The sequence below is a fragment of the Saccostrea echinata genome, unplaced genomic scaffold (genome assembly GCF_033153115.1).
Source record: "Saccostrea echinata isolate AGI-Se365-2 ecotype Australia unplaced genomic scaffold, CSIRO_AGI_Sech_v1 ptg000003l, whole genome shotgun sequence".
Classification (NCBI taxonomy): domain Eukaryota; kingdom Metazoa; phylum Mollusca; class Bivalvia; order Ostreida; family Ostreidae; genus Saccostrea; species Saccostrea echinata.
The window spans coordinates 12,931,420-12,958,441 of record NW_026889752.1 but is presented as its reverse complement, the minus strand read 5'-3'; the positions used below and the strand labels follow the sequence as shown (position 1 = coordinate 12,958,441).

At 33.6% G+C, this 27,022-nt stretch overlaps 1 protein-coding gene across 1 annotated transcript; it reads left to right on the top strand.

The window, feature by feature from the left end:
- Nucleotides 1-1,741: 1,741 nt before the first annotated feature.
- Nucleotides 1,742-19,506, top strand: LOC133178593 (uncharacterized). The gene is made up of 6 exons (XM_061313313.1): nt 1,742-2,042; nt 8,414-9,390; nt 9,650-9,789; nt 11,988-12,222; nt 13,506-13,759; nt 14,965-19,506. The coding sequence occupies exons 1-6, from the start codon at nt 1,854-1,856 to the stop codon at nt 16,869-16,871; spliced, it is 3,702 nt and encodes a 1,233-aa protein (XP_061169297.1). The 5' UTR covers nt 1,742-1,853; the 3' UTR covers nt 16,872-19,506.
- Nucleotides 19,507-27,022: the final 7,516 nt, after the last annotated feature.

Genomic DNA, 27,022 nt, shown 5'->3' with positions numbered 1-27,022 from the left:
CTTAAAGCGAAGAGCGGCGCGTGTAGAATATTTCTTAAGCCTAGTTATGCCGCGAGGCTTTAGTTAAAGGTAATTCTGCGCTGAGGTGATAACTTCTTTCAGCGCTAATTATATCAGGACATTGCACTTCAATACATTTAATAATCAATTGGCTAAACAGCCTAGTAAGATTGCTCTCCAAACTTTTCTGAAAGTTTATCATTTAACTTTGGAATATAGTTAAAGTGATGTGCCAAAAACGTTCTACAAGTGGATTTTTTATTTAAACAACTGGGATTAGCATGGATACAAATTGTGGTGAGTAGATTTTTTTTTATCTGAAAAAAGATTATTTGCGACCCCCCCCCCCTTTTACACAATAAATGATATCAATTTTATTTAATATGTATATATAGGTATTTTTTCTGTGCACATTGTTATAAAGGGGAGGGGGGTTGTTGTAAAATGTCAAATTCTGAATGTTGTTAATTTATATAAGTGTTCAATTAGGCAATTAAGAGAAAAGAGGGCATGCTATTGCTGTTGAATAAGTATAAATATATATATGAGGAACATCGTTAAAAAGAGAAATAGGGAAACTGTCTTTAATTTTGAGGGCCTTGGGAACAAGTTCTAGCTGCAGATCCGTAGCTCGCTGGTCTTAAAATTGGGATGGTCGTCCATCTCTATTTTTTTCAAACCAGCGAGCTACATATCTGCAGCTACATGTATACAAGCTTTCATTTTTTTTCGGTTAACATTTTGAGTGCTTGGTAGATTTTTTTTTTTAATTAAGGTCTCTCATGAGTAAGTGAGGGGGTTGTTTGTCGGATTATGAATATCTTTAAAGTAATTTTATCAAAAGAAAAAAAAAATAAATAAATAAACAAATAAATAAAAATAATTAGTAATAATAAAAGTATACAATTCATGTATTATCAAATCATGGGAGCGTCACGACAAATCAACCACAAATAATAATAGTTTTGTGAATGAGCACTAATGGAGCGTAATGATAAATTATCAAGTAGTTTTCCGCACGCTCATCATTGACAGGTGTACTTTGCATCCCATTTGCTGACCATAGGACTGCATGTGTAAAGCATAAATACCATATGATAACGAAGGGGACCAGTCTCGTATATAGATGAACGCGTGTTCTCAAGTAATATCAGGTCACGATCTGGAATTAGCAATTATTATTTTTTTTATCGTGATTTGATAATTATTTCTTGTAATGTATAACAAATATCACTATAATAGATCATTTGCTTACTTAATTATTTCTTAAAAAAAAAAAAAAAAAAAAAAAAAAAAAAAAACAAAAACAAAAACAAAAACAAAAAAAAAAAAAAAAACAGAACAACACCCGGCTGCATGAATCTTGATTTTTTTTTTCTTCAAAGAGCTTCATTATTGATATTTAAAAGTATACTTTAGTTATGTGTACTTCATATGTACATTTTTTTATGTTTAGAAACTTAACATACATGTATACTTTGGAAATATTAACCAGGCTCACATTAAGCATATTGAAAGAAACTGTTAATCCGTTCAGACTATCATTATACGAGGAACCTACAACAAACTGACAAATCCATAGCCGACATGGTTCTATATGTAATATACAAGTCCCTGCTATTCAGCTAATACTAATGAAATAAAACAAGAATTATAGTGTTTAATTTTATGTTGTATTGAAGAGGTATGCAGAGAGCACGTGTCTCTGTTTATATTTACAGTTAACTTGGCCTATATAAAGGTCATTTCCGGTACACAGCGCCACCTGTTGAACGTTAAAGATGTCACGATTTTAGAGATTTACCACTACCTGATTCGGAAAATGAAAGGATTTTTTGGAAATTGCTTAGTCTATGATGACTATAGATGATTTTTATGTCGATAAGGCAAAGGAATCGTTGATTGAGGCGTATAAAGAGAGGATCTATCAAGCCTTTCATGTAAACATCACTTTCTGTCATGACGGAGATAAGCTGTCTACGAAAATATGCATGTCATCCTCGGACGAAAATGGCACATCGAAAAACGTTAAAAAGGCGAAAGTAAGTTGGACCTCACGCGTATATAAAATACTCTTATGATTATAATAATTGCTCTATAAATGCGGGGTCTGTCTTTGCTTGACGGATTGTCGCTCAGCCCTGATCTCACCTTATTGACCCAGTTGCAGGTGCAACTGCAGTGCAGTTCCTACTCATTGAAGCATCGCTGACGTACTATGAAGTATTATATTAGGCTGTCCATTTTAAAATATTTAGGGGATATTGAAATTCCTTAGGATATTCACTCAGTGCTAGCTTGTTCCTCTACATGCATTGTAATTGTACAAAGTCAGAATACCATATATTTGTCTTTAATTTGTATAGAATGATAAATATTATGTACAGGGGTTTTTTTGTCTTTGGGTAATCTGAGTTAATACATCGCCTCAAATAATATGACTGTCTTCACTGTCATCTCAAAAGTTAATTATGTCAGATCATTTGTGTCATAGAGAAACAAAGTGGTGGCTGAGATTTTGCTGGCCTAGCTTTTTAATCTGTGTCTGACAAACTAGAGAATATTATAATGTGGTGTTTACATTTGTTATACAAACAGAGTTTCCAAAAAAACAAATATATTTCTATCAGTCATTCAGACTGATGAATCAATGTGTTCTACCAGTCCAAAGCAAATTCTATCAGTCTGAATAAATTCTCGTATAATTATTCAAGATGTAATTCAAAAGAATATAACATTGGTTGGGACTGGTCATGTTGTTTCACCTGAAAGTAAACATCAAATTGCTGTAGAACATCAATGCCAACCTAACAGGATCTTAAAAGTACTCAGATTGAGTGTGTAAATGTTTCTGCTGATCGTTACAACACTGATTTTGAGCATGTTGAGACATTGTAATAGATCAGAGTACAACAAACTCTTAGAAGAAAATTAGAAAGTTTACTCACTAAAGCCTTTTTGAGATTATGACAAACTTTACGGGTACAACGAAAAACGAATCGGTCATGCGGACCAGTATTAAATATGTATAGCAAATTCCATGGGACATTTCCATTTTCTATCGGTTTTGTTGGTAAGAACAATAGTTTTCGGAAACTCTATACAAGTTGAATGTTTACATTTTTCAACCATCCTTACTAATGTGATATGCAAATGATCAAATCTGTTTGAAGTATTGAATAGTAAACTACTATATTGACAAATATTTATTACTCTTTAACTTATATATTGCAATCACAAATCCACTGGGTCAGGCCACAGGCCGGCTCACTGTCTGCTGTCGTTAGCCTGGCAAGCTCATAGAACATGTCTATAGTCTCTTCTACATCTCGGCAGGAAAAGAGGCCCTTGCGACTATCCTGCTGTCTGACATAATCTCATCAGAAAGCCGTACTGGGAGATAGCTGCACAGATACTACAATAGTTTTCCAATCTTGTTTATAATATAGGCCCTACTAGTATTTGATTACACTTTCTGAATCATTTTTGTGAAAAACTGTAGTGTCTAAGAGGATTTTATTCTAACCATGGGAATTATGGTACCTATACCAATTCATTTGGGGAAAATAGCATCAAAGTAGAACAAATTTTGGAATTTTCTATCATATCAACAAATGACATTTATTCTACATATTCTTACATCATTAATTTTTAAAGAATAAGTAGCATGTATTTATGGTTTTACACATGACTGTCTCTTGTTTATTTTCAAGATGTCAATGTCACATATTCTGCTGTCTTGAACACATGCGGCAATGCCTCATCATATTAGATACAACTGATCTCTACTTTTGATTTAATTAAGATGTTTCATACTAAAAAAAATATGACGTCATATAGCTGTCTGTTCCTCAGTAGGAGAATTGGGAATTTTTAGTCTCCAAATTGGGAATAACCAACCATTTATTGGTACCAGTTATATAAGGAAAAAAAAAACCCACTGGGTCTGTATTTGGTAAAAAATGGCTTAGTTTATCATAAATGAAAACACATACCGGTACATTAATCATCAAAATGAATGATGAAAGAAATATTATAATTTTTCAAAATTTGAATGAAGTTAGTAATATGTTGCATATAAAATAACTGAGTACAGAGTATCATGCAGATCAATTAATAACATGCATTGCGGTCCTATAGCCTATCAAAGCAAGGTCGTCATATATAACTGGATTAACTTGAGCCAAAGAGCCACAACACGTACACACATTGAGTTGACAGGCGCTGATCATAGATCAATCAAGACGCTTCCTCATGTTCCTTGTCTAAGTTGATCGGGCTGGTGATCCATGCCTAGCTGTTCATGTTAATCCCTTCTTTGGATTGTAGTGGTGATGATTATATCATATTTATAGTTTTTAACAATCACCCAGGTGAATATATATATAGTGTAATCTATAAAAGTTTAAAAAAAAACAAGCAAACAAAAAGAAAACAAAAGGAGATTTCAGAACTGTTGTTGCAGCTGACCTGTTTGTATAAGTCTAATAAGAAATTAGTTATTCATCATACTCTCAGCCAAGTTACATATACTGCATGACTTCACAGCTAACAAGTTGGACATGTATTACAAGTTATGTTAATGTATCTCACTGTTTGCCGAACACAATTCATTTTGAAAATAGTGCTCCTGTTAATTTACAGTATCTAACATTGTCTCATTCCCTTTGATAATCTGGTGCTAAATGTAGACTAATTACTCAAGTCCTTATGTTCATGATGTTTAAATTTTGTTCTTGAACAGAGGAAGTATATAAATTTTGGCAAATGCATGAAACATAGAAATAAGAGTACCCCCCCCCCCCCTTTTCCACACTTTGTTTCATTTTTGGAAAACTCAAAAGATGATTTCCTGCACACACAACTGTGCATGCATTCAATGGATTGACTAAGCTTTTAAGATAAAACATTTCCATGTTAATAACATTGTTAAGTGACAATCCATTTATAAGGAATTTATTAATAAATGCAAAATTCCTTGGATTCATGACAGTAATGCTTAAAATTGGACAACATATAAAGGATTTGATAGCAATTAAAAAAACCTACTGAAAATTTTATGATATAGCAGTTTTAATTTGACTTTTGGTATTTTGAAACTACATGTATATATTCAATCTAATTAAAATCAGACTTCTTAGTTCCGCGCCGTATACACTCTGCATAAGAGTGTATACGGTGCGGATCTAAGAAGTCTGATTTTAATTAGATTGCATGTATATTAAAAAACCCAGTATGTTCAAGTCAAATGAAAGGCAAAAATATCAATTATGTAAATAACTTGAATAACAGAATATTATGGTGTGAGTTACCCATTCTCAAGGAAAATGTTCAATATTTTAAGTTTTAGAAATTTTCATGTCTCTGCTTATGCAAATTTCTCAACATTAAAAATAATAATAATAATGAAACCTCCACAGGGTTAAGCTGATGAGGTATATTAAATTCAAGGAAGTAGTTTTCTATTGGCATTTGGTACTATCCAATTAGGGAAGATTTCAGAAATTGAAAAAAAATGTGAATGCATTCTTAGTTGTGGGAAATTGGATGGAATGAATGAAGTTAGTATATTTTTCGAAAACATTTGAAGCACTCTTTCATGTTGTTTACATGGTTTTTGGCCATATGTTTGTACATGTATGTTGAATGTCATCATATTGGGTTTTTGAACAAAAAATCCGATGTATATTAAATAGATTTTTACCATAGAACTTGGCCTTTTGTGTATGAAGGCCTAGCTAATTCTCAATCTCTATATTATTTTTTTGAAAGAAATGATGCACATTTGCTAATGAACAAACTGACAAGTATAGTTATTTCGTAAGGAATACATCTTATGGTAAATGGAAGTGTTAACCAAAATGAAGCCAAACCACTCAGTATTAACATTATAACTTGCACTCCATCACATTAAATTCCTCTTATTATAATAGGATTATGTGCACATATAACAAACCAAGGGTTAAGTAAGACTGGTTACTAGGCAATCGACTATATACCAGTATTTATAGTAAGGAGTAAGCATGTGCCGCAAATATTACAAATAATGTTGAAAGTACATTTAATTTATACTTTACATGTATTTATGGAAGAATTAATTTGAAATGTCTATTTTAGTTCTTTGTATTGTGAAGGTATGAACATAGTGTTTATTTATACGTATCTTTTATATGTAGCCGTATTATAGTAATCTGTAAATACACAATCAGCTTGGTACATGATCCAGTAGTTCGAGGTGTGGTCAGTTTGATGTCACTAACTATGTACAACAGAAATCCAAGTGTTAACTGGTTAAGCTAAAAAACAGAAAAAATGTATATTAAATTATAGTTGCTCTGTTGGAACTTCGTTTCATCATGTTTATAAGACAGAAGCTCATGTTCATCTCATCTAAGCCAGTGACTCAAGTGAGGTTTTTTTATTTTTAAAGTAAGTCAAGCATCTATTGCCTTGCATCCATTGGTGATTTATAATTGTCATATTTTTGACTGTTTGAAACATCACAATTTCAACTGGCATTGAATGCATCATTGGATGATAAAGATTCAAGACTTTAGAGCCAATTTCACTTCTTGCAAAATTCTTAAATTAAATTCAAAGAGCAGAGAATGCATGAAATTAGCTAGGTCATTTAAGAAACTCTTTCTTTTGAAACACAGCATCGTCGCAAACCATGGCCAAAATGTACCATCCTCTCCCATTCTGGCCGTGGTTTAATGAGAAGAGAATATTTCACAGTTTTTTAAAATGTTGACCAATGCAATTAAAGCATAGTCTGATAATGAGCTTTTATGTGACCTTTCAATACCCAATCACAGTATACGAAACATTTCTTGTTTACTGTTGATGTCAGTTATTGATTTCAATTGCGATGGAAACAAATAGTGTCATTGGCTGAACATGACGTCACAACATAGAGACATAAATATTCAAGAATACGACACTTTTTGTGATCAAGCAGCCATGGGTAGGAGAGAGCTAATTATGCGGACTCCGTGCCGTGGCATGAGACGATGGAAACACAGGAACACAAATGGCTAAAACTTCACGGTCAAAAATGAAAAGTTGTATGATTACAGTGATGATATCCCTCTGATCAATATTCTGTTTAAATCAGGATCTATGGTACCAAAGGACAGCAATAGGGTTCAAAAGTGTTGCATAACCCTCCTCCCCCTTTTGGTTGGCGCCATTGAGGCACAGTAGAGGTTTTATATACTGTAGAAGTAAATAAGAAACATCTTTTGGAGAACTGCAAAATACATTATTTTATTATGTATTATCTGTTTTCATAAATGTATATGCAGGTTTCTTTATTCATGCATATTTTATCAAGTTACAAGCAAGCATATACATATGCTATAGATTAAAATATATACCAGGTATTAGGTGTAAAAGATTGCTGGGACAGTCCTCAATAACTTTTGTTTATATAAAGCATTGAGTGTGATGTTCAAGATTATAATGCAGATTGAAAGTATGTTAGTATTTGTCACCCATATTTAAAAAGAAAAAAACTTTTTTCATGCATTTTTGGAAGTTTTTTTCATTGAAATTTTAAAAACAATTGGGAAATTATAGTTAATTTTGGGAGAAATTACCATTTTCTTGAGGGAAACTGCTTTTATTTGGCTGTGATTTAGGATAATAAAAAACACTGATGCAGTGTATTACTAATGTTATATGATAAAAAGCATAATCATGACAATACATAGATATTTCCTCTCTTTATATAGGCGATAGTAGGTGGTACTTAATGGGTATTAGTAAATAGATTCCTGTGACGCGCTGTCTATGATGTAAGCAGTGTCAGTTCTTAGATAGGTGTTAAGGTGACAGAATTATGCTCAGAGTCGGAGGCAAAAAATTAATCTCTACTGCAATATAGACACAAGCAATCTGTCAGCTTACACAAATGTCTGTTAAGAATTGGAATGAGATGACGTAGTTGGAATATATTACCTGTCAGATCAACAGAATTAAGCTGCGATTTTCGTACATGAAAGATCATGGTTTGAATGTAAAATGAAGTGCATGATTAATGAGAATTTATAAAAGAAAAATAACTATATTTAGGCTTTGCATCACCTTTTAACTTGTCAGTTGTATTTTAAGTTCATGTTTACAAAGATGTATTTACGTATTTATGTATGTAGTAAGTACTTCTGTCTGGAACTAGTAAATGTTAAACAGACTCATTCTTCTCATTGGATACACAGTATGATTAAGGTTTGGAAAAAAAATTCAGAATAGTTATTATATTTTGCAATTATTTGTCTTTTTTTGTAAGGATTGGGGTCTATTTTCTTTCTTTTTCATTCTTGTAACATCAAAACTGTACACACCAGGAACTTTAAAGTTTGACAATATTTAATAAATGAAGTTATTACAGTACCTACTTGTATCTTTTCAGACCTATTTGGAATCACTAACTGCTGATGGGGAGACATTGAGCCGCTGTATTCAGACCCTTCCAACATCTTATTTCACCATGGTCCAGGAATTACAATCAACCATTGAACGCGACTCCCAAGCAGTGGTAGACCTTTCAAAGGAAAACTCCCATGTCTGTATCTTCGGTAAGAAAGAAAATGTCAGCATCGCCCAGGCTCTGATAGATCAACTAGTGAAGAAACAGGGCAGTATAGAACCTTACATTGATATTCACTCTCATGCGAGAGATAAGGGCCAAGATGGGAGAAAGTTTCAAAAAGGGTCTGAATTAATATCCACAAATGATGACAAAAGTAATGTGGATTCTATGAATGAAAATGGAAATGTACTTTGTGAAGAGGATAGGGAAACTAGTGATGTGTCTCATTTAAAACTACAAAGTTCAGAAAGTATTAGCAGAGTTTCAACTGTAACTGGTCCAACGGAAAAGAGACAACTTCGGACACATTTAGCCTTGAAAAGGACTGTGTCCGTGGGAATGAGTCCATTACCATCGGAACTCACAGCTCCCAGCAAGTGTCTTCTGACAAAAACTATGTCATATGGTCATAATGTAAAGTTAACTGAAAACTCTCTTTCAAATTTAAAGCTAAAGCATCAATCGTCCACATCTTCAGAAGAGGATACTACAGATGAAGAGGAATACAACACAAAAATTGAATTTGCATTAAAGTTGGGATACTCTGAACTCCAGCTGGCTTCAGTGCTGAAAAAGCTGGGCAACAAAGCTGGGCAAAATGAAATTCTGTCAGAACTGATCAAACTTAGTACCTCCACTGATAAAGAGCCCAGAAGCTGTGAAGAGGAGAACCCCAACCTGTGTGCATTGGAGGGTTCCTCTGAAAACCTCCTGGCTTTTACCTCAGAGAATTGTTTTGACCTTTCGGATTCTAACTTTCGTCCTATTGTCATAGATGGCAGTAATGTTGCAATGAGGTAAATATTTATGCATATAAACATATTTCTTTTTAAGTATTTTACAATGTACATTGATCCAAGACACTATACTTGCATGTCTTTACTTCAGAAGTTAATTCTTTTGCACATAGTTTATATGAACATGAATTAAAAAAATGATCTGATTTGTTGTCAAATGTGCATATACATGTATATTTGATGTGCATTGAGTGCTATTAGCCCTAGGCATCACAGAAATTTGTGACGCATGTCTTTTAAACCTCTACCGTTCTTTTAGTCATGGTAACAAGGAAATTTTCTCCTGTCGTGGAATACAACTGGCTGTTGATTGGTTCAAAGATCGTGGTCATAAGGCAATCACAGTGTTTGTACCTCAGTGGAGGAAAGAAACATCACGAGTTGATGCCAAAATTACAGGTACATTACCTTTTAATTAAAGCAGGCTTACGGAGGAAGGCATGTTTAAGTATATTACCAAGATATCTGGGTAGTTTGTGGCATTAAGGTTTTGTGCTAACTAAACCAGAAAAAAAAAATCAATTTATAAGAAACTTTATAAAGAGCACACTTTGGTTGTAGATGCTCCAAAGAGGAAGTCAGATTTAAAAGCCAAGCATTAAAAGTTGAATTTAAATACAGGAAAAATCAGCATTCATTTGATATTTTATGGTTGACATTTTCCATAAATGGGGTTTACAAATTTTACTTAGTGGAACTAATTCTGCAAATCATGCTCAAGGAACAGCAACAAAGTCCCAATTAAACGTCTTGTGATCGCCTAACTATAATCATCTCTAACATGCTAGTGTAGCATGAACAAGAGATATTCCTTGTTTACAACATTTTTGGTCGTTCAGGAAGTCACGTCAACAAGAAAACGTGGCCATGATGAAAGGTCGTCAGGTTTTTCTCTGCTGATTAGATTTTCATGTAGTCATGAAACAAGCTGTAGAAATATGCTCCCTTCTTGTCAAAGGGAAAAGAAAAATCTACACAAATATTATGTGACATCACTGATTATAATGAGTCATTGATTAACAACGAAGATTAAAAATTGTAACATTACTTTAGAATTTCACTAGTAGTCAGTATTTGTAGACCTGAGTCTACAGACCATTATACATGTATCATAAAGGATCAGAGGACTAATGGGAAATGTCTTTCTTATTGTGTATATTAATTATGCTAAACATATAGGATTTGTTTTGAAACTTAATTTCAAAGGTTAATCCAGTGGTTTTTTCATACAGCTGTTCAGGAGAATTGGTAATGCATGTATAACAGAGTCATTATTTATTAGCCCACCTATAAAAAGGTTTTTAGTGAAATGGCCAATTTGGATTTAATTTTCCTAAATTAGGCCAAGCTAAAAAAAATTCTTTGTTTGCAGTTGCTGACCTGTAATTTATAAAGTGGGTAGGTAGGTAGGAATGCTTTTTTTAAAATAAAAAAAAAAATAGATTTTAGTTTTTAGATTATTGTTGGATAACAAATAATAGGGATTTTCATGGGTTTATAGAAGTAAAAAAGCTCCACTTACTTTAAGACACAAAATGATAAAAACAAAAATAAAAACTAGAAAATGAAACAGTTTCTATATCCTGAAAACTTGAAACTCCTCCTCCCCCCCCCCCCCCCCTCCAAAAAAAAAAAATGGCTGAAATTTTTTTTTAGGTCGGTTGCATTTTAAGTAGGACAGTAGGCAACTGCAAGCAAACAATTTTTTTTTATATTGGGCCTTAATTTTCCCTGCAATACAAATTTTAGATGAACTCAATACCAAAAGCCTAAAATGGGATAAATGTGTTTATTTTGTCCAGAATTTGTTTCTGATGTTCTTTTGAAAATTTTAAACTGACAACAGTATGCAAAAACGGAAACTGGTAAACAGTGGGAAAGGTGAGGGCTTGATTGATATTAGAATGAGGTCAAATGGAAGATGCTGGAAAATCGAATAAGAATTTGCTACTGCTTTTGGTAAGGATTGAGTTGCACCTACATGTGTTCATTTGGATATGATTAAAACCATTCATGTAAATAAATGAATAAAAACTGCAGTGATACCACTTTACAAGAGGAACTTAATTAAAAATATATATTATTATCATTATTATTTATTCCTAAAGTACTGGGATTTTGATGTGAAAAATGAAGTGGAAAAACCAAGGTTTTCCTATTGCATGTATTGCTTACTTGATTGATTTTTCATATGCATGTATAGTAGATTTAGTACCAGAGGGGAAAAACCAGGGTTGAAATTAGAGATTTTTCACAAACTTCATCTTCTGCAGTTCTGAGAAACTAAAAGATCAACAACTATTTATAACTCTATATTAAATTGAAATGAGTATTTTCAGAGAAAGTAAACACTTTTAATTAGTGTAGTTTTGATTTGTAATCTGATACATGATTGTATGAAAATATATGTCATTATGTGCAGAAAACTGCTTTTTAAATCAAATACCTAGTCATTTTTAAAAATCCTGAAATACAAAATATATTGATTAGAGAAGATTCTTTGATCATCAGGTATGAATTCAGTGCCATTTCTTTATTTGAAAAATCTTCAAATTTCTTTTTTCTTAATTATTTTCTTAATTGTTGCTTTGTTCCAGATCAAGATATTCTGTTTCAACTTGAAAAAGAGAAGATATTGGTGTTCACGCCGGCACGTCGCATAGGGGGAAAACGAGTGGTGTGTTATGATGATCGCTACATCTTAAACTTAGCCGTTGACAGTGGGGGAGTTGTGGTGTCCAATGACAACTATAGAGATCTTGTGACCGAAAAATCGGAGTATCGCAAAGTTGTGGAAGAGAGATTACTCATGTATTCTTTTGTGAATGACAGGTATTAATCTATATAAGCAATTTGAATTTTCATTATGTTAGGTTATGTAACATTTTTAGATTTTGAATCAGTCAAATTCACATGCTTGATGCAGATGTAGAAAAAACAATTGCAAAATTAAAAGTTAAAATATTTGTATTATTGAACAAAAAAATTGAAGATTGTATGATAAGGAAAGTTTGATTTGGTTGCAATAATAACCCCCCTCCCACACACATACCCACTCACCCACCCACCCACTCGCACACAAATGGTGTATCAAAAGTAGATATTGTCAGAGTACATTTATAAGAAGTAAAGCATGTGCTAAATAAGTCATGAGTAATCAACGATAGAAGTTTTCTTTATTTGGACAAATTTGTTATTCCTGTTTATACACTCAGAATGCTTTGGACACCCAATCTGAAGCTGATGTTCCACATGCAATTTCACACTACATGTAGTACATAATGACATACCGTCACTTTTGCTTATCTGTGATTAGCTCCTTATAAACTCATTCAGTGAAATATCGTATACTGTTTGCTCTAAAGTGTTACATGTATTTAAAAAAAGCCAGAGTCTCATTTCCTGATAGGAAGAAAAATGTACCATAAATAAAATAACTACTTCCCAGGTACTCTAACGTAACACTTCTTAATGGAGCTTTAAATCAAGTTCATATTGAAATAAATTATCATGATATGTAGAAAAAATAAAATCCTTATGGGAAATTGTTTTTTTACTTGTCTGTAAATATACTTGAAGAATTATGGAAAACACGTGACTCTATTCTAGCCTGGATCTGTGTCTGTTTATGAAACATCATGGTACAAATTGTTCATCTTCAGCATGTTCAACATTGGAAATAATAAACTAAAAATAGCTGGTAGACATGGTAAATGGGAAATTATTGAGTGAAAATTACTTAGATTTTTGAAAAATGTAAGGAAACATTAATTTTAACATTTTTAGATATAGATTGATAAAAATATTTTTAGATATAGATTGATAAGAATATTTTCACATTTGTATGATTTGTTTGAATTAGAGCATGTGAAAGCCAAGATCAAACCAAACCTAATAATGGTGTATAACAGGCATGAATGTTTACATTGAATTTGTTTACTTTAAAAAGTGTGTATTTTTGTTCATCACATTTCGTCTGTAGTAGTTTTTCTGAGATACACAATATTAATGCTCCAAAAAAACTTCATTGTGATCTTTATGTTCTTCGGGATGCCATAATAGAGTTTTGAATATGGGTACTATATATCGCCATACATGGTTTATTCATTTTCCAGATTTATGCCACCAGATGATCCACTTGGCAGACATGGCCCCAGTTTGGACAACTTCCTGTCTAAAGAGCCAAGACAGCCGGAGCCCCTCCCCCCAGTTTGTCCTTACGGCAGTAAAAAATGCACATATGGCAACAAATGCAAGTTTTATCACCCAGAGCGAGGAAACATGCCTCACAAAATGGTGACGGAAAAGCTAGCAGAGCAAGCCAAACAGAAAATCCAGGAGGTGCGGGAAAATCGGAAGACTCAGGAAGGTAAACAATGTTGTTATTTTGAAATCAGCATCAGAGGTTAAAAATAAGTACATGTACTTATAGGTTTTGGTCCCTTTCATTTGTAAACAATAATCCATGGTGCATATTTTATGTTTCATGAAAGAAAGGTCGAGATTAAGATTATTGTCTTGGATGTAAACCCCCCCCCCCCCCCCCCCCAAAGTGGACTGAAACTGACACAGCCTGCAGATTGATAGAACTGTCATAAACATAATAAACATAATTGAATTTCTGAGGCAGTATTCCCCACAGATGAAAGCTAATATTTAAAGGAAAGGTAGCTAGGTTAATGCATGTACAATTATTTGATAAATAGGTACATGTATTTTACATTTCATACCATTAGTACAAAATAATTACTTCCAATACCATCAAGTTAAAATTTTACTTTTTTAAAAACAAGTAAAGGGGTTTTATTTTGAAAAATCTAAGTACATGTACTCTGTTACATATTTATATTTTATATGTGAATGGACTTTAAAATTGAGGAAGTTGTACATCGTTTTCAATTGATTCATATGAGTACTGCAATTTTTCTGTGTGTCAAGGTTATCAAAAGTAAACATTCCAAAATTCATCCCAGTTTCTGTTTCATTCAGGAAATCATATTTTGGTTATTTTGTTTTGGTTAATCAAAGAGTGTCAGGGATGTCCCTAACAAATTAATATAGAGAGATGGTGTAATTTTGCATAATGGGGTTTTTCATTTGAACATGTTGACTTGTAGTTTCAGTGAAGTACCAAAAAAAAAAATAGATTAGTAATTTCTGAGCAGAGAAATCAATTCATTGTTTTGTTTAAGGAAGTTTGTTTAAAAAACAACAGTTGATTTGGAAGGAGATACTGTATACCACTTATATGATTTACATACACAATTTTGGTTCAGTTTTATCCAGGTAGATGAATTACAGATAAAAATTCTTTCTTATCAGTAGATACATATGCTAACTGTGCTTATTATGCTTTATTGCTCAGAAATGGAGAAACATGTAAAACCCATATTTTTCAAAAAGACAGTTTCATGAAATGTAGAATATTCTAAACATCCCCGTCTTCCCCCAAAGGGTTTTTCAGGTTATCGGCTAAAGTGTACCCGTAAATTCTGAAAATACCCTGCAATAAACAGAATATTAGATCCCCAAATACTATTTTCTGTTAATGGATGTTTCTGTTTTTATTTTCAGGTTCAAAAGCAAAACAACCTTTGTGTAAGAAATCCTCTCGGGGTAAAGCGGCATTAACAAGGACCCAATCCCTCACTCCCAAACCTCTCCCAGACAGCTTGGTGGCAGACACGCCCACGAAGCGACTTAGTGGAGACTTTGGTGAGGCAGCCATGGAAGTGCTTCCCAGAAATGTGGAATACAGAGATGTGGAGAGTGAAGAAAAATGGAGGAGTTATAATGACAAACTTTCTGAGCATCGAAAACAAGTGGAGCAGGCAGATAAAGAGCAACAGAGGCAGAGATCTGAAACCATGGAATCTCAATTTAATGTTAAGATGCAGAGTGTGGAACCATTTAACATGGCGAGTAAAATGGAGCAATGTGGATCTCGGTCATCTTCTCCCAGGCAGAGGTCAACTCCCTCCCCACAGCTGATGCCCCCACAGCCACAGGAGATGTTCCTTAGTGGTCATCTGATGCTAGCTAAGAAGTTATCTGATGAAGCAGGGGAGACGAAGACTCATAAGTCAGAGGAAAGGTTGTTTAACACAAGCCCTCCCAGTAATTACGCTTGTCCAAGCCCACTGTCTACACCTGTTAAGCAGAACAAGCCTTTGACACAACATCCCTCCCTCATGTTAAACCAGCAGTTACCTCCTCACCATCAACCTCTCTCCCAGCAGTTTTCCCATCCTGTCCCCATGCAGCACCAGCATCAGAGATTAAGTAGACAATATTCTCTACAAGGATCACAAGATCCACGCTTACGACAGGAGTGCATGTCATCTGCTCATCCCTCTAGGAGACCTTTACCACAGGATAATTTCGGGGTTTTTGGAATTCCTCATAACACTTTCGCTGGAGAAAATTTCGCTAATCTGCCTCCACAATTTAGTGGTAGGCCAGATCATCGCTATATAGGTGAGGAGTCTGAACATGCAGCTTTGGCCAGAATGCAGAGTGCTCCAGAGACAATGTTCACAAGACATGACAATAATTCACATAAGAGATTTGGAAGAATGGTCCGTCAGAATAGTTCTTCAGACACACAGATCCACATGATTGGAGATACCGATCTAGGACCAAGTGAATACAGTCTGTTCCCTTCAGAATGTGTTGATTTTAACAGAGGAAACCCACAAAATTCCCAGTATTCCTCAGGGATGACCCCTCAGCGCATGGATCCTCGGCACTTAAGAAGTAGAGCAGTCGGCAGCTATCCAAAACCACAAGAGTATCGTTCACAGCATGGTAATGGTGAAACGAGGTGGACTTTCGAGCCTGTTTTAGGACTTGGACTCCCTGGATATGGGAGTCATTATCCAGCAAATCAAGGCATTGATGCTTTTGAATCTGATTATCCATCAGTTCCAACTTGGCAAAGTCAGGAAAATGTTAAATATTCTGTTGAAGAACGGTACAGATATCAGCAACCATCATATGATCCATTCCATGAGAGCAGTGGACTACCATTTTCACAGCATAGACCTGCAGAAAGGTGCCACTCGGGGGGATTTTCTTTTCAGAATCAGACTCCATCAAACATGTGTGCTATGTCCAATTTCTGTGAAAATCAACATTCCATGTTACAAAACCCTTCTGGCAAACAAAGTGTAGGAATCATTGGAGAAGAGCATAAACAAAGCTTATCAAGAACATCATCTGCAAATTTAAGTGGCCACCCCTCGTGTCCACAAAGTTTTGGTGCAACCATGAACCCCATAGGAACATCAATGATGGAGGGGGCTGGAAACAGACCCAAATTCTCCGAGTTTGCTCCTATTGAACCCACGGACAAGAGATATAATTTGTACTATCATTTGTGTGGACTCTTCCCAGAGCCCAAAGTTAGGAAAGTGATGACTGATCATCCAGAAGAAACCAGTCCACAGGAGCTCTGTGCTCTTATCATTAACATGAAATAATAATTATGAAAACCAGTATAAATATTATTTGAGATATTGGACATGGTTCAGATCTTGTATGTACACATATTAAGCTTTTGTAAAGCTTACTTGTGATTATCAACTGTATATCATAATTTGTCTGTGTTTTTCCTCATACAAGTGATACAGATGTATTTGTTGAAGGAAAACATACGAATTCATATCACAAAGATTTCAAATTTTTGGTGCAAGTGGTTAATGGAATTTTCTTGTTTTGTTATGTTTTTGTTGATTCTTTTTTTTGAGTCTTGGACAAATATAATGTACTAGGTGTACTTGTAAATAAGTATGATCTGATCTTTATGATCTGACCAAATGTGTGCTTCTTGTCATTATCTTTGGCTTCTTGCTTCTTGTAATTTTGAACTTTATATATGAGCTGAAAACTTGACTGAGCTTCTATTTCCAACATTGGTTTTTCATCTGATATATGTCATCTCTGGCACATTTTTAACCTCTTCTGTAGAATCAATGGGCCAAGATCATCAATGAAATAAACTTGACACAAGGTATCTTTAGGTGAAGGGAAATCAAAATTGTTCAAATGGAGGGCCATTCTCCCGATGAAGGGGAGGACAACTAATTAAACAAAGAGCAAAAGGGTTTGTTGTTTTACTCAAAAGCCATATGGCCAGAAAATATAAACTTAATCAAAAATCCTTTTTAGAGGTTAGTTTCAAATTTTGTTTAAATTATGCCTTTTTTTAAAAAAAGAAAGTACTGTAGATCACTAAATTGTAGCAAAACCTTGTTTTCACGAAAAAGTTATTTGGCTTTTATAAGTAAGACAAAATTTTCACAATTTCTGGTTATTGTTGTACATACTGAGTAATTTTCAATAATAAAAATATACATGAGAAATAAATTTGGGCAAGCAGACAGTCTTGTGTAGTTACGTGAAAATAAAGTATTCATGAATAAAAAGTGATTAACAGTAGTTGATCCATTAATAGGAGTCCTGAGTATCTACATAGTGGAGATATTTGTGGGCGAAATGTAAAAGAACCTGCAATATGCCATCCGGCTAAGAAAAGGAATAGTTTGTTGACTTGTGCAATATGGTTCATTATTGAATGATTTTGAAAAAAACTTTCAGTAAGAAAATGTGATTTTGTTACATGTACATAATTCATAGACACATTCATTAATGAAATGTATTAATTTGCTAATTTTCTCAGATTTCAGAGGAAATATGTGATTTTTTTAGGATCATATTTTAATACATCCTACTTTTTCAGTTGTTATAATAACCAGTGCTTTTGGTGTATATGAATGAAAAGTTGTGCATAGGTAATTAAGCTGTTGTTTTTTCTGCAGTTTATTTTCAGTGGGATTAGAAATGCACCAAAACAAAAAATTATCCTGAAATCTCACACCATCACATTCTGTCCTACACAGTACATCATGTAAATAACAAAGATAGTGAAAAGCTGCCTTCCCCCAAATAATCGTACTTTTGATATAACAACAGTGTTATGGGAAGGCTGGAAGGGTATTTTTGGACAGCTATGTTTATACAAACTTCACTGTCTGAACCACAGAATGGGGCAGATACTACATGTATGTATTTTATATTTACTGCTTGTATATAATTTAAAGAACATATTCTGATATTTATTTGCTTTCTTAGCAATATATTCTTGGGGACGCATCGTAAGTTTTTGCTTTGCCTGTAGATAATACATGTATTTAATTCCAAGTTTGTAATAATCATTGACACCAATAGTTCTATAGAACTTTTAATGATGTAAATCATTATTTTTCACTTTGAATTTGTTATCAGCAAGTTTTTGTATTTTGTTTCTTAATTTGGGATTGTATTTTTAATTTTAATACCTTTATCACGACCTCAGTAAAACACCATTAGATTTTTGCATTTATCACACGTTTTAGAGGATGTGAAGTTACATTCCTTGGGTACCCGTTTTTTTCCTTTTCCAGCCAAATTTTCCCTGGCTTCATATCAAATGTGAACACAGCTGTACCATGTGTTTTTATGGAAATCACCAGTTAGGTGACATGAATGCGTAACCTCGATGTTCGAGGAATATCCTATTTTTAAAAGTGTGTTCTATATTGTTTCAAGTGAAAAAAAAAAATACGCACATAAAAAAAAACACCATTAAGTGGTTATAACTGTACAGGTATATGTATATATAATTGTTACTAGATAATAGATGTATGTGGTTCAGCTGGCTCTGGTATGGAAGCATTGTCTTGTAATCAACATGCAAATTATATTTCAAATGTGTGAAAAGGAAAAATGAAAGTAAATATTCAAAGTTTTTGGTAATAATGTATTGTTTTAGGAGTCTCAACTTCTTTTACTATTTGGAAATTTTAATATTTTAAGATAAGTACATGTGTACTGATATTCTATAACATGCAGTACTGAAAAAAAGGAACTTAATGAAAGTCAGAAGATATAGGACTTAGTAATGACATTGTCTTCCTACCAGACAGCTAGTGTCCATATAATGTATAGAATATTAAATGTGAATATGTATATAGCAGGATGGTTGTATGTATCTAGGGTGATGATTGTAAACTGTTATGTATATCTGTGATCCCATGTTATAGATAAATTAACTGTATATTAAAATCTAGTCAGGAACTTTGTGTCAATTATCATTAATAATATATCTGTACATGTATGGTATAATGATAATCCATCAGGATCAGACAAGTTTCAAGCTTCTACATAAGAAAGTTTTTAGTGGACCCCCAGGACAAGCATATAAATGTATAGCTAGAGGGCAGCAGTTTGCTGACAAGATGTACTGGGGTGGGTGGGGGAGGAACGTAATATATTTACTCATGACACCCGCATTGCCTGTGTATTTGTAACCATTCTGTCGATTTAGACCTCTCAGTTTTAATTAAATGAATTAAATGTTTTTAAATGAATTCAAAATACTTATCAGTTTTGACCAGGCTAATTTTGATTCTGGTGAAGAATGTTGCCATGGATACTAGACTGGAATGATCCAGTGAACTATTCCCTAACTGAAGTTTGTTACAGTTTAGCTCACTTGAGCAGAAAGCTCAATCGAGCTTTTATGATCAAATGGTACATGTATCTGGATTGGTATCTGTTATCTTTAGACTTTTCACATCCTCTAATTCTTCTCCAGAACCACTGGGCCAAATTCAACCAACTTGCCACAAAACATCATTGTGTGAAGGGGAATCTCTCATTTGTCCATGTCCTCTTTTAAGGGGATATAATTAAGAAATTGTGAAAATGTAAAGAACCACTGGGCCAAAAAGGACGAAACTTAGTTGAAAGCTTCCTGGCATTGTTTAGATTCAAGTTTCTTCAAATTATAGCCCCCTTCGCCTCCCCCTCCTCCTTCCAGGTGGGGTGGGGTAGGACAGACTGCAATATTATAAATCAAAGTTTATATGGAAATATACAGTAAAATGAAATAATGTTTAAAAATCACAGATCCATGATTAGTGATGTCAAGCATCATCAGATAGTGTAGATTCAAGGTTTTCTCATATCATGCCCCCACACCCAGTAGTAGGATGGGGCTACAACTGAGAGTCATAGAATATGGGAAAATGTTTAAAAATCTTCTTGAGAACAGCAAAGCCATGGTTAGTCGTATCAATATGCAAGCAATTGTAGGCTATGCAGATTCTGATTTTTGTTTCAAAATCATTTGAAAAAACAGTAAAGATGAGCGTTGTGGCCCTTGGACATCTAGCTTGTTCATTTTAGTACGTAGAAACCCCCATAAAAAGTTAAAAATATATAAATCTATACTTTTTGTGAACTGAAAAAAAAAAATAAAAACATCAATATGGATAATATGAAATTTTGATAATGTTGTCATGGTACCTAAAGATGAAGTAGTCTCTTAAATTTATTTCAGAATGTTACTCCGGCTACGGTTTAAAAGTTTTGGTGATGAAAACATCAAAATACTCTGGACTACATATTTTTTTTCTCCCAATCATATCTCAATGATGGTTGCTGCATTATCACGAAAAACAGAATGTAGAATTATTTCAAAATGTTTGATCTACCTTTTTTTACTGGTTAGAATAAACTCTGGTGCGATGAAGTATCTACTATTCAAAAACTTTAACGTATTTCATAATACCTTTGAGAAAGTTTCAATAAGATACAGAAGCTGCTCTTTGTGTGCATAAAAGTAAAAAAATGTTATTTTCTAGAGAAAATACGTGAAACGCAAAATAAATTCAAAAAGGAAGAAGGAAATGTTATGCACTTTTCTTCCAGCTATCAGTGGAGCTACTTTCTCGTCAGAGTCTTCTGGTTACTTCACGTGAACGAAACGCTTCAGTGGACTTTACTAAATGCAGTTTTGTCTCTCGTATTTTGAGTGTGCTTACTGTACTCACTTTCTATTTCTCCTGAACCATGGTCCTATTTCGATCAGAAATGGCAGAATGACAGAAAACACAGGGACACAGGTTGGGATCCCCCCGATAATATACGAGTACTGCAGCGTCCCTTTCATTAAAAGCAACAACAATTTATTATTTATTAAACAGCTTTTGCAAATAAAATTAATACAGGCTCATACAAAACTGCACCATTCAGTTCATTAACCGACCGAAAGTTTTATTAAAGCTGCTTGAATGACATACATGTATCATGTAACCATTGAAGAAACGGGGGGGGGGGGTAACAGTGATAACGTCTCATGCTCCCCTTTTTGTTTGTTAATATTACCTATATATCTATATTTTGTTCAAATATTTACTGTGCTCTCCACTATTGTTATCAAACATCCATATGGGCGACGGAAAGGGAAATTGTTTGTTTTCTTTTATATATGGTATATTTTTTGCACTTTTGGCAGCCCATAGTTTTGCAATATCAAAAAAGATAAAAGAGAAACACTTTAATAAAAACATTAGAGACTTGACCGAGTCTAGGATCCTAGCACCCCACCCCCTCTCTACAGAAAAAAAATGAAGCAAATTCGCGCGTGCTTGTGTCACTATCGGTACATCTGTAAAAGTTAAATTTTCGTATGAATACTCAAATATACATGCTAATTTATCTTACTGCAAGTAGGGTAATTTATTTCACTGCAGGTGGGTTTAAATAGTGTTAATAAATGCTTTATAATGTAACTAAAAATTCAATGCTGAATTATACAGTCACTCATATTTATCACCGATTCAAACATGAAGTAGAAGTTTGTTTTGGAGCATATTGTTAATAAATACCAATTGATCAGATTACTATCTACTATTGTGCACATATAATTTTGCAACCAAAAGAAGGGGGGGTGGTGGTCTCTCCTTCCTTGAAATCCTCTGATGAAATGCTTTAAGCCGAAATGAAACATGTTTGCTGTGACTAACTGAACACATGTAATTAAAAACTTTTATTAATTGTACAAATAAACAATTATATAATTGAACAAAACATGCAAAATGAGGAGGAAAAATAATCTGTAGCAACAACATTGACTAGTTTGGTCGAACGCAACGTGAATAATGAATTTTATTCTTTAGTTTTATTCGAGGATTTTTCAGGAATCGTGAACCAAAACTTCAATAATTTACGGGGAATAATTTAATCTGAGCTGGTGATTGTATAAAGCTGCAGAGGAAATAATCACGATCTAGACGACTTCCTTATCGCAATATCACGTAAACTACAAGATCTGAATTTCATAACACATTTTGTATTGACATTGATATTCAAAGTTCAGTACTAGTTTATTTTTCATATTACAACAGTACTGTAATAGAACACACCCCTATTTTTACCCGTCACTCTGCGAGTTCATGTATAGCTACTGCATGATCTCCCTCATACAACATCTTTGTTTCCTTAATATTAATAAAACTGTGTCCAAAAGTACCATGAATATAATTTTGTGTAATCTGAAATTAATATCCAAAGATCTGTTTTGTCTAAAAGGTTAAACTGACTAACTGAAAAGTGTATTGAACAATTTCTTAAATATAGAAACCTGTCAATAAGATTCACACAGGAAATATTCATTCTAGTTTTTAAATGGTTGTTTGTTTAAATCTTTAATTAAAAGTATTTTAAGCATCAAAATAGGTCTTAACTGAGTTAGTGTTGCAATCTTCCGCGTTCAGTTCAAATTCATGGCATCGATCGCGATTAACTTTTCTTTTCATTATCAATATTAATTAATAGTTTAACAGACACGATTTTAATAACGTGAGGCGAAGATCACGATTGAAGCCACCACATGTCTGGCGAAAGTCACGAATGTATTCTCCTCGGATTCGTTCAAATTCCCGTACTAATCACGATTTTCTTATTCATCAAAGACTCCGGATACTTAAATACAACTAATCTTCAATATATAACAGCCAAAACAGTAATCATGACCACACATCAGTCAAATCATATGGCAAACTTGCTCACGCGGTGTTATTCTACAGCATGCAGAAGATACTGATATACGTTTTTAAGAGAGAGAGAGAGAGAGAGAGAGAAAAAGAGAGAGAGAGAGAGAGAGAATTTTTGTTTCATTCTATATGTTGCCCGATCTTCTTGGCCTGTAGGAACGCGGAAAGATACAATTTTATGTAGGAATATTAAATATTAAAAATTCATTCGAAATAAATTCATTTTCCAGTAATGACTGTGGCCACTTGCAACAAATATTTTCAAAAAATGTCGTTTAAAATTAATTTTCAATCTGAACTTGAAAATGATTTTCATTTCATTTTTTTTTTTTTCATTTTCAACTTCAAATTGAAAATTAATAAGCGACAAAAAAAAAAAATAATATGAAAATAGATTCTAAATCTACATTATTATCATCATTCATAAATGAACAAGTTTAGCCACACAAATTATTTTTTTCTTCTTCAATTTCTAAATAATCTCTTACAAAGTGGTAAAAATCTATTGTGTTTAAATAAGGGGATCTGCAAAAGGGAAGAATTTTGAATTTCATAAAAAAATCACGATTTCTCAATATTTGAGGAATTGAATTTTACATTTGTATCATTTACAACCAAAATAAGCTCCAAAATATATACTAGTCCACGTACGGATTCATTTTTTTTTTTGTCTGTAGCAAGTATCCTAAGTAAATTTAATATAATACTAGAATTGAAATAGATATCCGTTTTGAATACGAAGTTTATAAAGAGGCAAGTCGACACATGGGACAGGCGTCAATATGATATGTATATTCGATTAGGGATGAAAATATGGGTAGTACTGGTCACTGGCTACGAGGGGGATTAGGTGTACGTCCATGCAGTAATCAATGCCCAAGTAAGTTTAACACTCAATATTTTATTTGACCAAATTTTAACAAAGTCACTTAGACCTTTACCGCTAAAAATTTGAGAAATAAACAGTTTTAATTCTAATAAAAGTCTTTAAAAATAACCATCTTGTTATAAAAAAAAATGGAAAAAAAATGAAAAAAAAAAAAAAAAAACAACCCACTGTCACCATTCTTATAAAACTTCCAAAAAAGCATCCATCAAATGTGATGTAAGCTACATGCATGTATCCAATAAATTTGGACTGATATCAGGACACAGCTGGTGCAATATAAAACTTTTGGACCCCTCCCCTAAACATTGCATTTTTTAATTTCTTACTTGTAGCATCATTATTTATAGGAAATAAAAATTACAATCATACTTTTAATTTGATGTGCAATTGCATCTGTAGATATTTACCGATTACCTGGAGACAAGAAATTACTGACGTCAAAATCGGATTATTCTTGACACACCAGTAGGTCCAGATATAGATGACAGTCCCCTCCTGTATTGTAGTGCAGGTTTGATTCCTGAGAAATACTTGTGTTAATGCTTGACGTACAGTCTCATGACTTAGGTAGTATACAAGAGGCCCAAGGGCCTTAACGATCACCTGAGTATAATGTAACGATCCATATGATTTTAAAAAACAAAATAAGCTGATAAATGAAGCTTCTGTAAATCACTTATTTTCGTGGTTTGAGGAAAAATTACTGGTTCAAGGGTATTTAATTTCGTGGTTAAAGGAGAGACATTATAAAGCAGTATGTAATTGTCACATTTCGTGGGGGATATGAATTTGTGGGTCTCTCTATACCACGAAAACAATTAAAATTACCCCCCCCCCCCCCCCAAATAGGACGATCAGGGATCAGCGAAATATTAATTTAGTACTCAGTAACAAATCTTTAAGTTGATCTATTTATTTGCCTGTGCTTTCTTCCATCTGTCACTATCCCCATGTGGAATAATCAAAACAATAGTTCTAGTGCACTGTAAGTTAACACTTATCATTCCCTCTCACATTTGCCTCTCTTAGTCTTTGAAGATTATTTAATGTACAAAGATACAGTATTTTTGTTCCATTTTCATGTCTCAAGTCTACCTGACCATTAAAAACCATTATAGCACTTTTTGTATTAAAATATTATAAAAATTCTTATATAATTCCGTTATTCAATCGACCTTTTCAGTTACATTATTTACAGTGATTAGCTATCATAGGTGAATAGCGAAGGGGAATAACTTCTTTCGGTAGAAATAAATAAATTGACCTAAGGGTATAAAATTTCAAAATCTGGAAAAACACCCCTGCTCATTACTTTACATATTCTGTTTGCCTCTTAGATGCCCAAGAGCAGAGAAATAATCCATTTTCACTATAGATTCAATATATCCCTACCCTAATACCAGAGCCCCTGACCCAGGGACCAAGATATTCACAATTTTGGAAGAGGCACACTTGCTCATCATAACCATGCACTTAATATGTTTCCTTAATAACAATGGTCAGAGAAGAAGATTTTCAAAGAAATAATGCATTTCTACTATATATTCAGAAGATCCTCACCCTAACACCAAACCCCCTGAATCTGGGGTTATGAATTTCAAACATTTTGAAAAGACATCCTTGCTCATCATAACCGTGCAATTACTTTTTCTCTATTAAATACCCAAGAGCAGAGAAGATCCCCCCCCCAAAAATGCATTACCACCATATATTCAATAGACCCCCCCCCCCATGAACTCCGGACGCTTGGGCCAAAATTTTCACCATTTTGGAAGATGCGTCTTTGCTCATGATAAATCTGCTTAATACCTAGTCGCAGAGAAGAAGATTTTCAAAGAATTTATGCACTTTCTTTATATAATCAATAAAGCCCCCCTCCCACAGAACTTCACAATTTGACTCCATGAATTTCACAATTTTGGTAGAAGCCTCAATGCTTATTACAATCATGCCAACAGTGTGACTGCTTGATGTCCTGGAGTAAAGAAGATTTTTAAAAATGACACTCATTTTGATGGTTTTGACCCCAACCCTTAGGCCCCACGGGGGCTGGGACCATGAAATTCATAATTTTTGTCCCCTTCACTCACAGACGCTCTATGCCAAAATTGGTTGAAGTTGGTTCAGCAGATGCAGAGAAGAAGCTAAAAATGTTCAAATGTTTATGCACATGACGACGGTGAAAACAGATAGCAATAGTTCACCTGAGTGACTCAGGTGTCTTAATTAAAGCTTGTTCCTGGTTTAGGGGGAGTGAAATTCATATAAATTGTAAGCAGATTGCCTTGAACACAATGACTATGTTGTTGAATGGGAGATAAGGTAAAGAAAACACCACACTCAACCTCACAGAAAAATTTCAGAGTAAACAAAATGTGTTTGGTTTGTTAAGTAAGGAATACATGCACACGGGCAAGTAGTTTGTGTACTAAAATAAGAAGATACCCCTCTATAGTGGACCTTTAACATGTGACAAACAAAAGCTATTTGATAGCTATAGACTGATCAAACATAACCAGAATTATATGCATTATGATAAACAAATTTAAATACATACATGTTTGTTACTTGTGTACAGCTATTATCTAAAATAAACTTTAAGTTTTAAACCCTTTGTTTTTTCCATGTAAATTCCAAGTTGTATTTTTTTGAGGGGGGAGCAATATCCCTCAACACATTTTTACAGTTTTGTATGATACTGGGTAAGTTATCTTTTCTTTCAAATTATATATGGATAGATGCCATCTACTACTTTAAAGAATCTCAGATTATATGCACTAAAATAAACTTAGAAATCTAAAAGCAAAGAGGAAAAAAGCTAACAGAGCCAGGAAGGGACAAAAAATGATAAAAAAAATTAGAA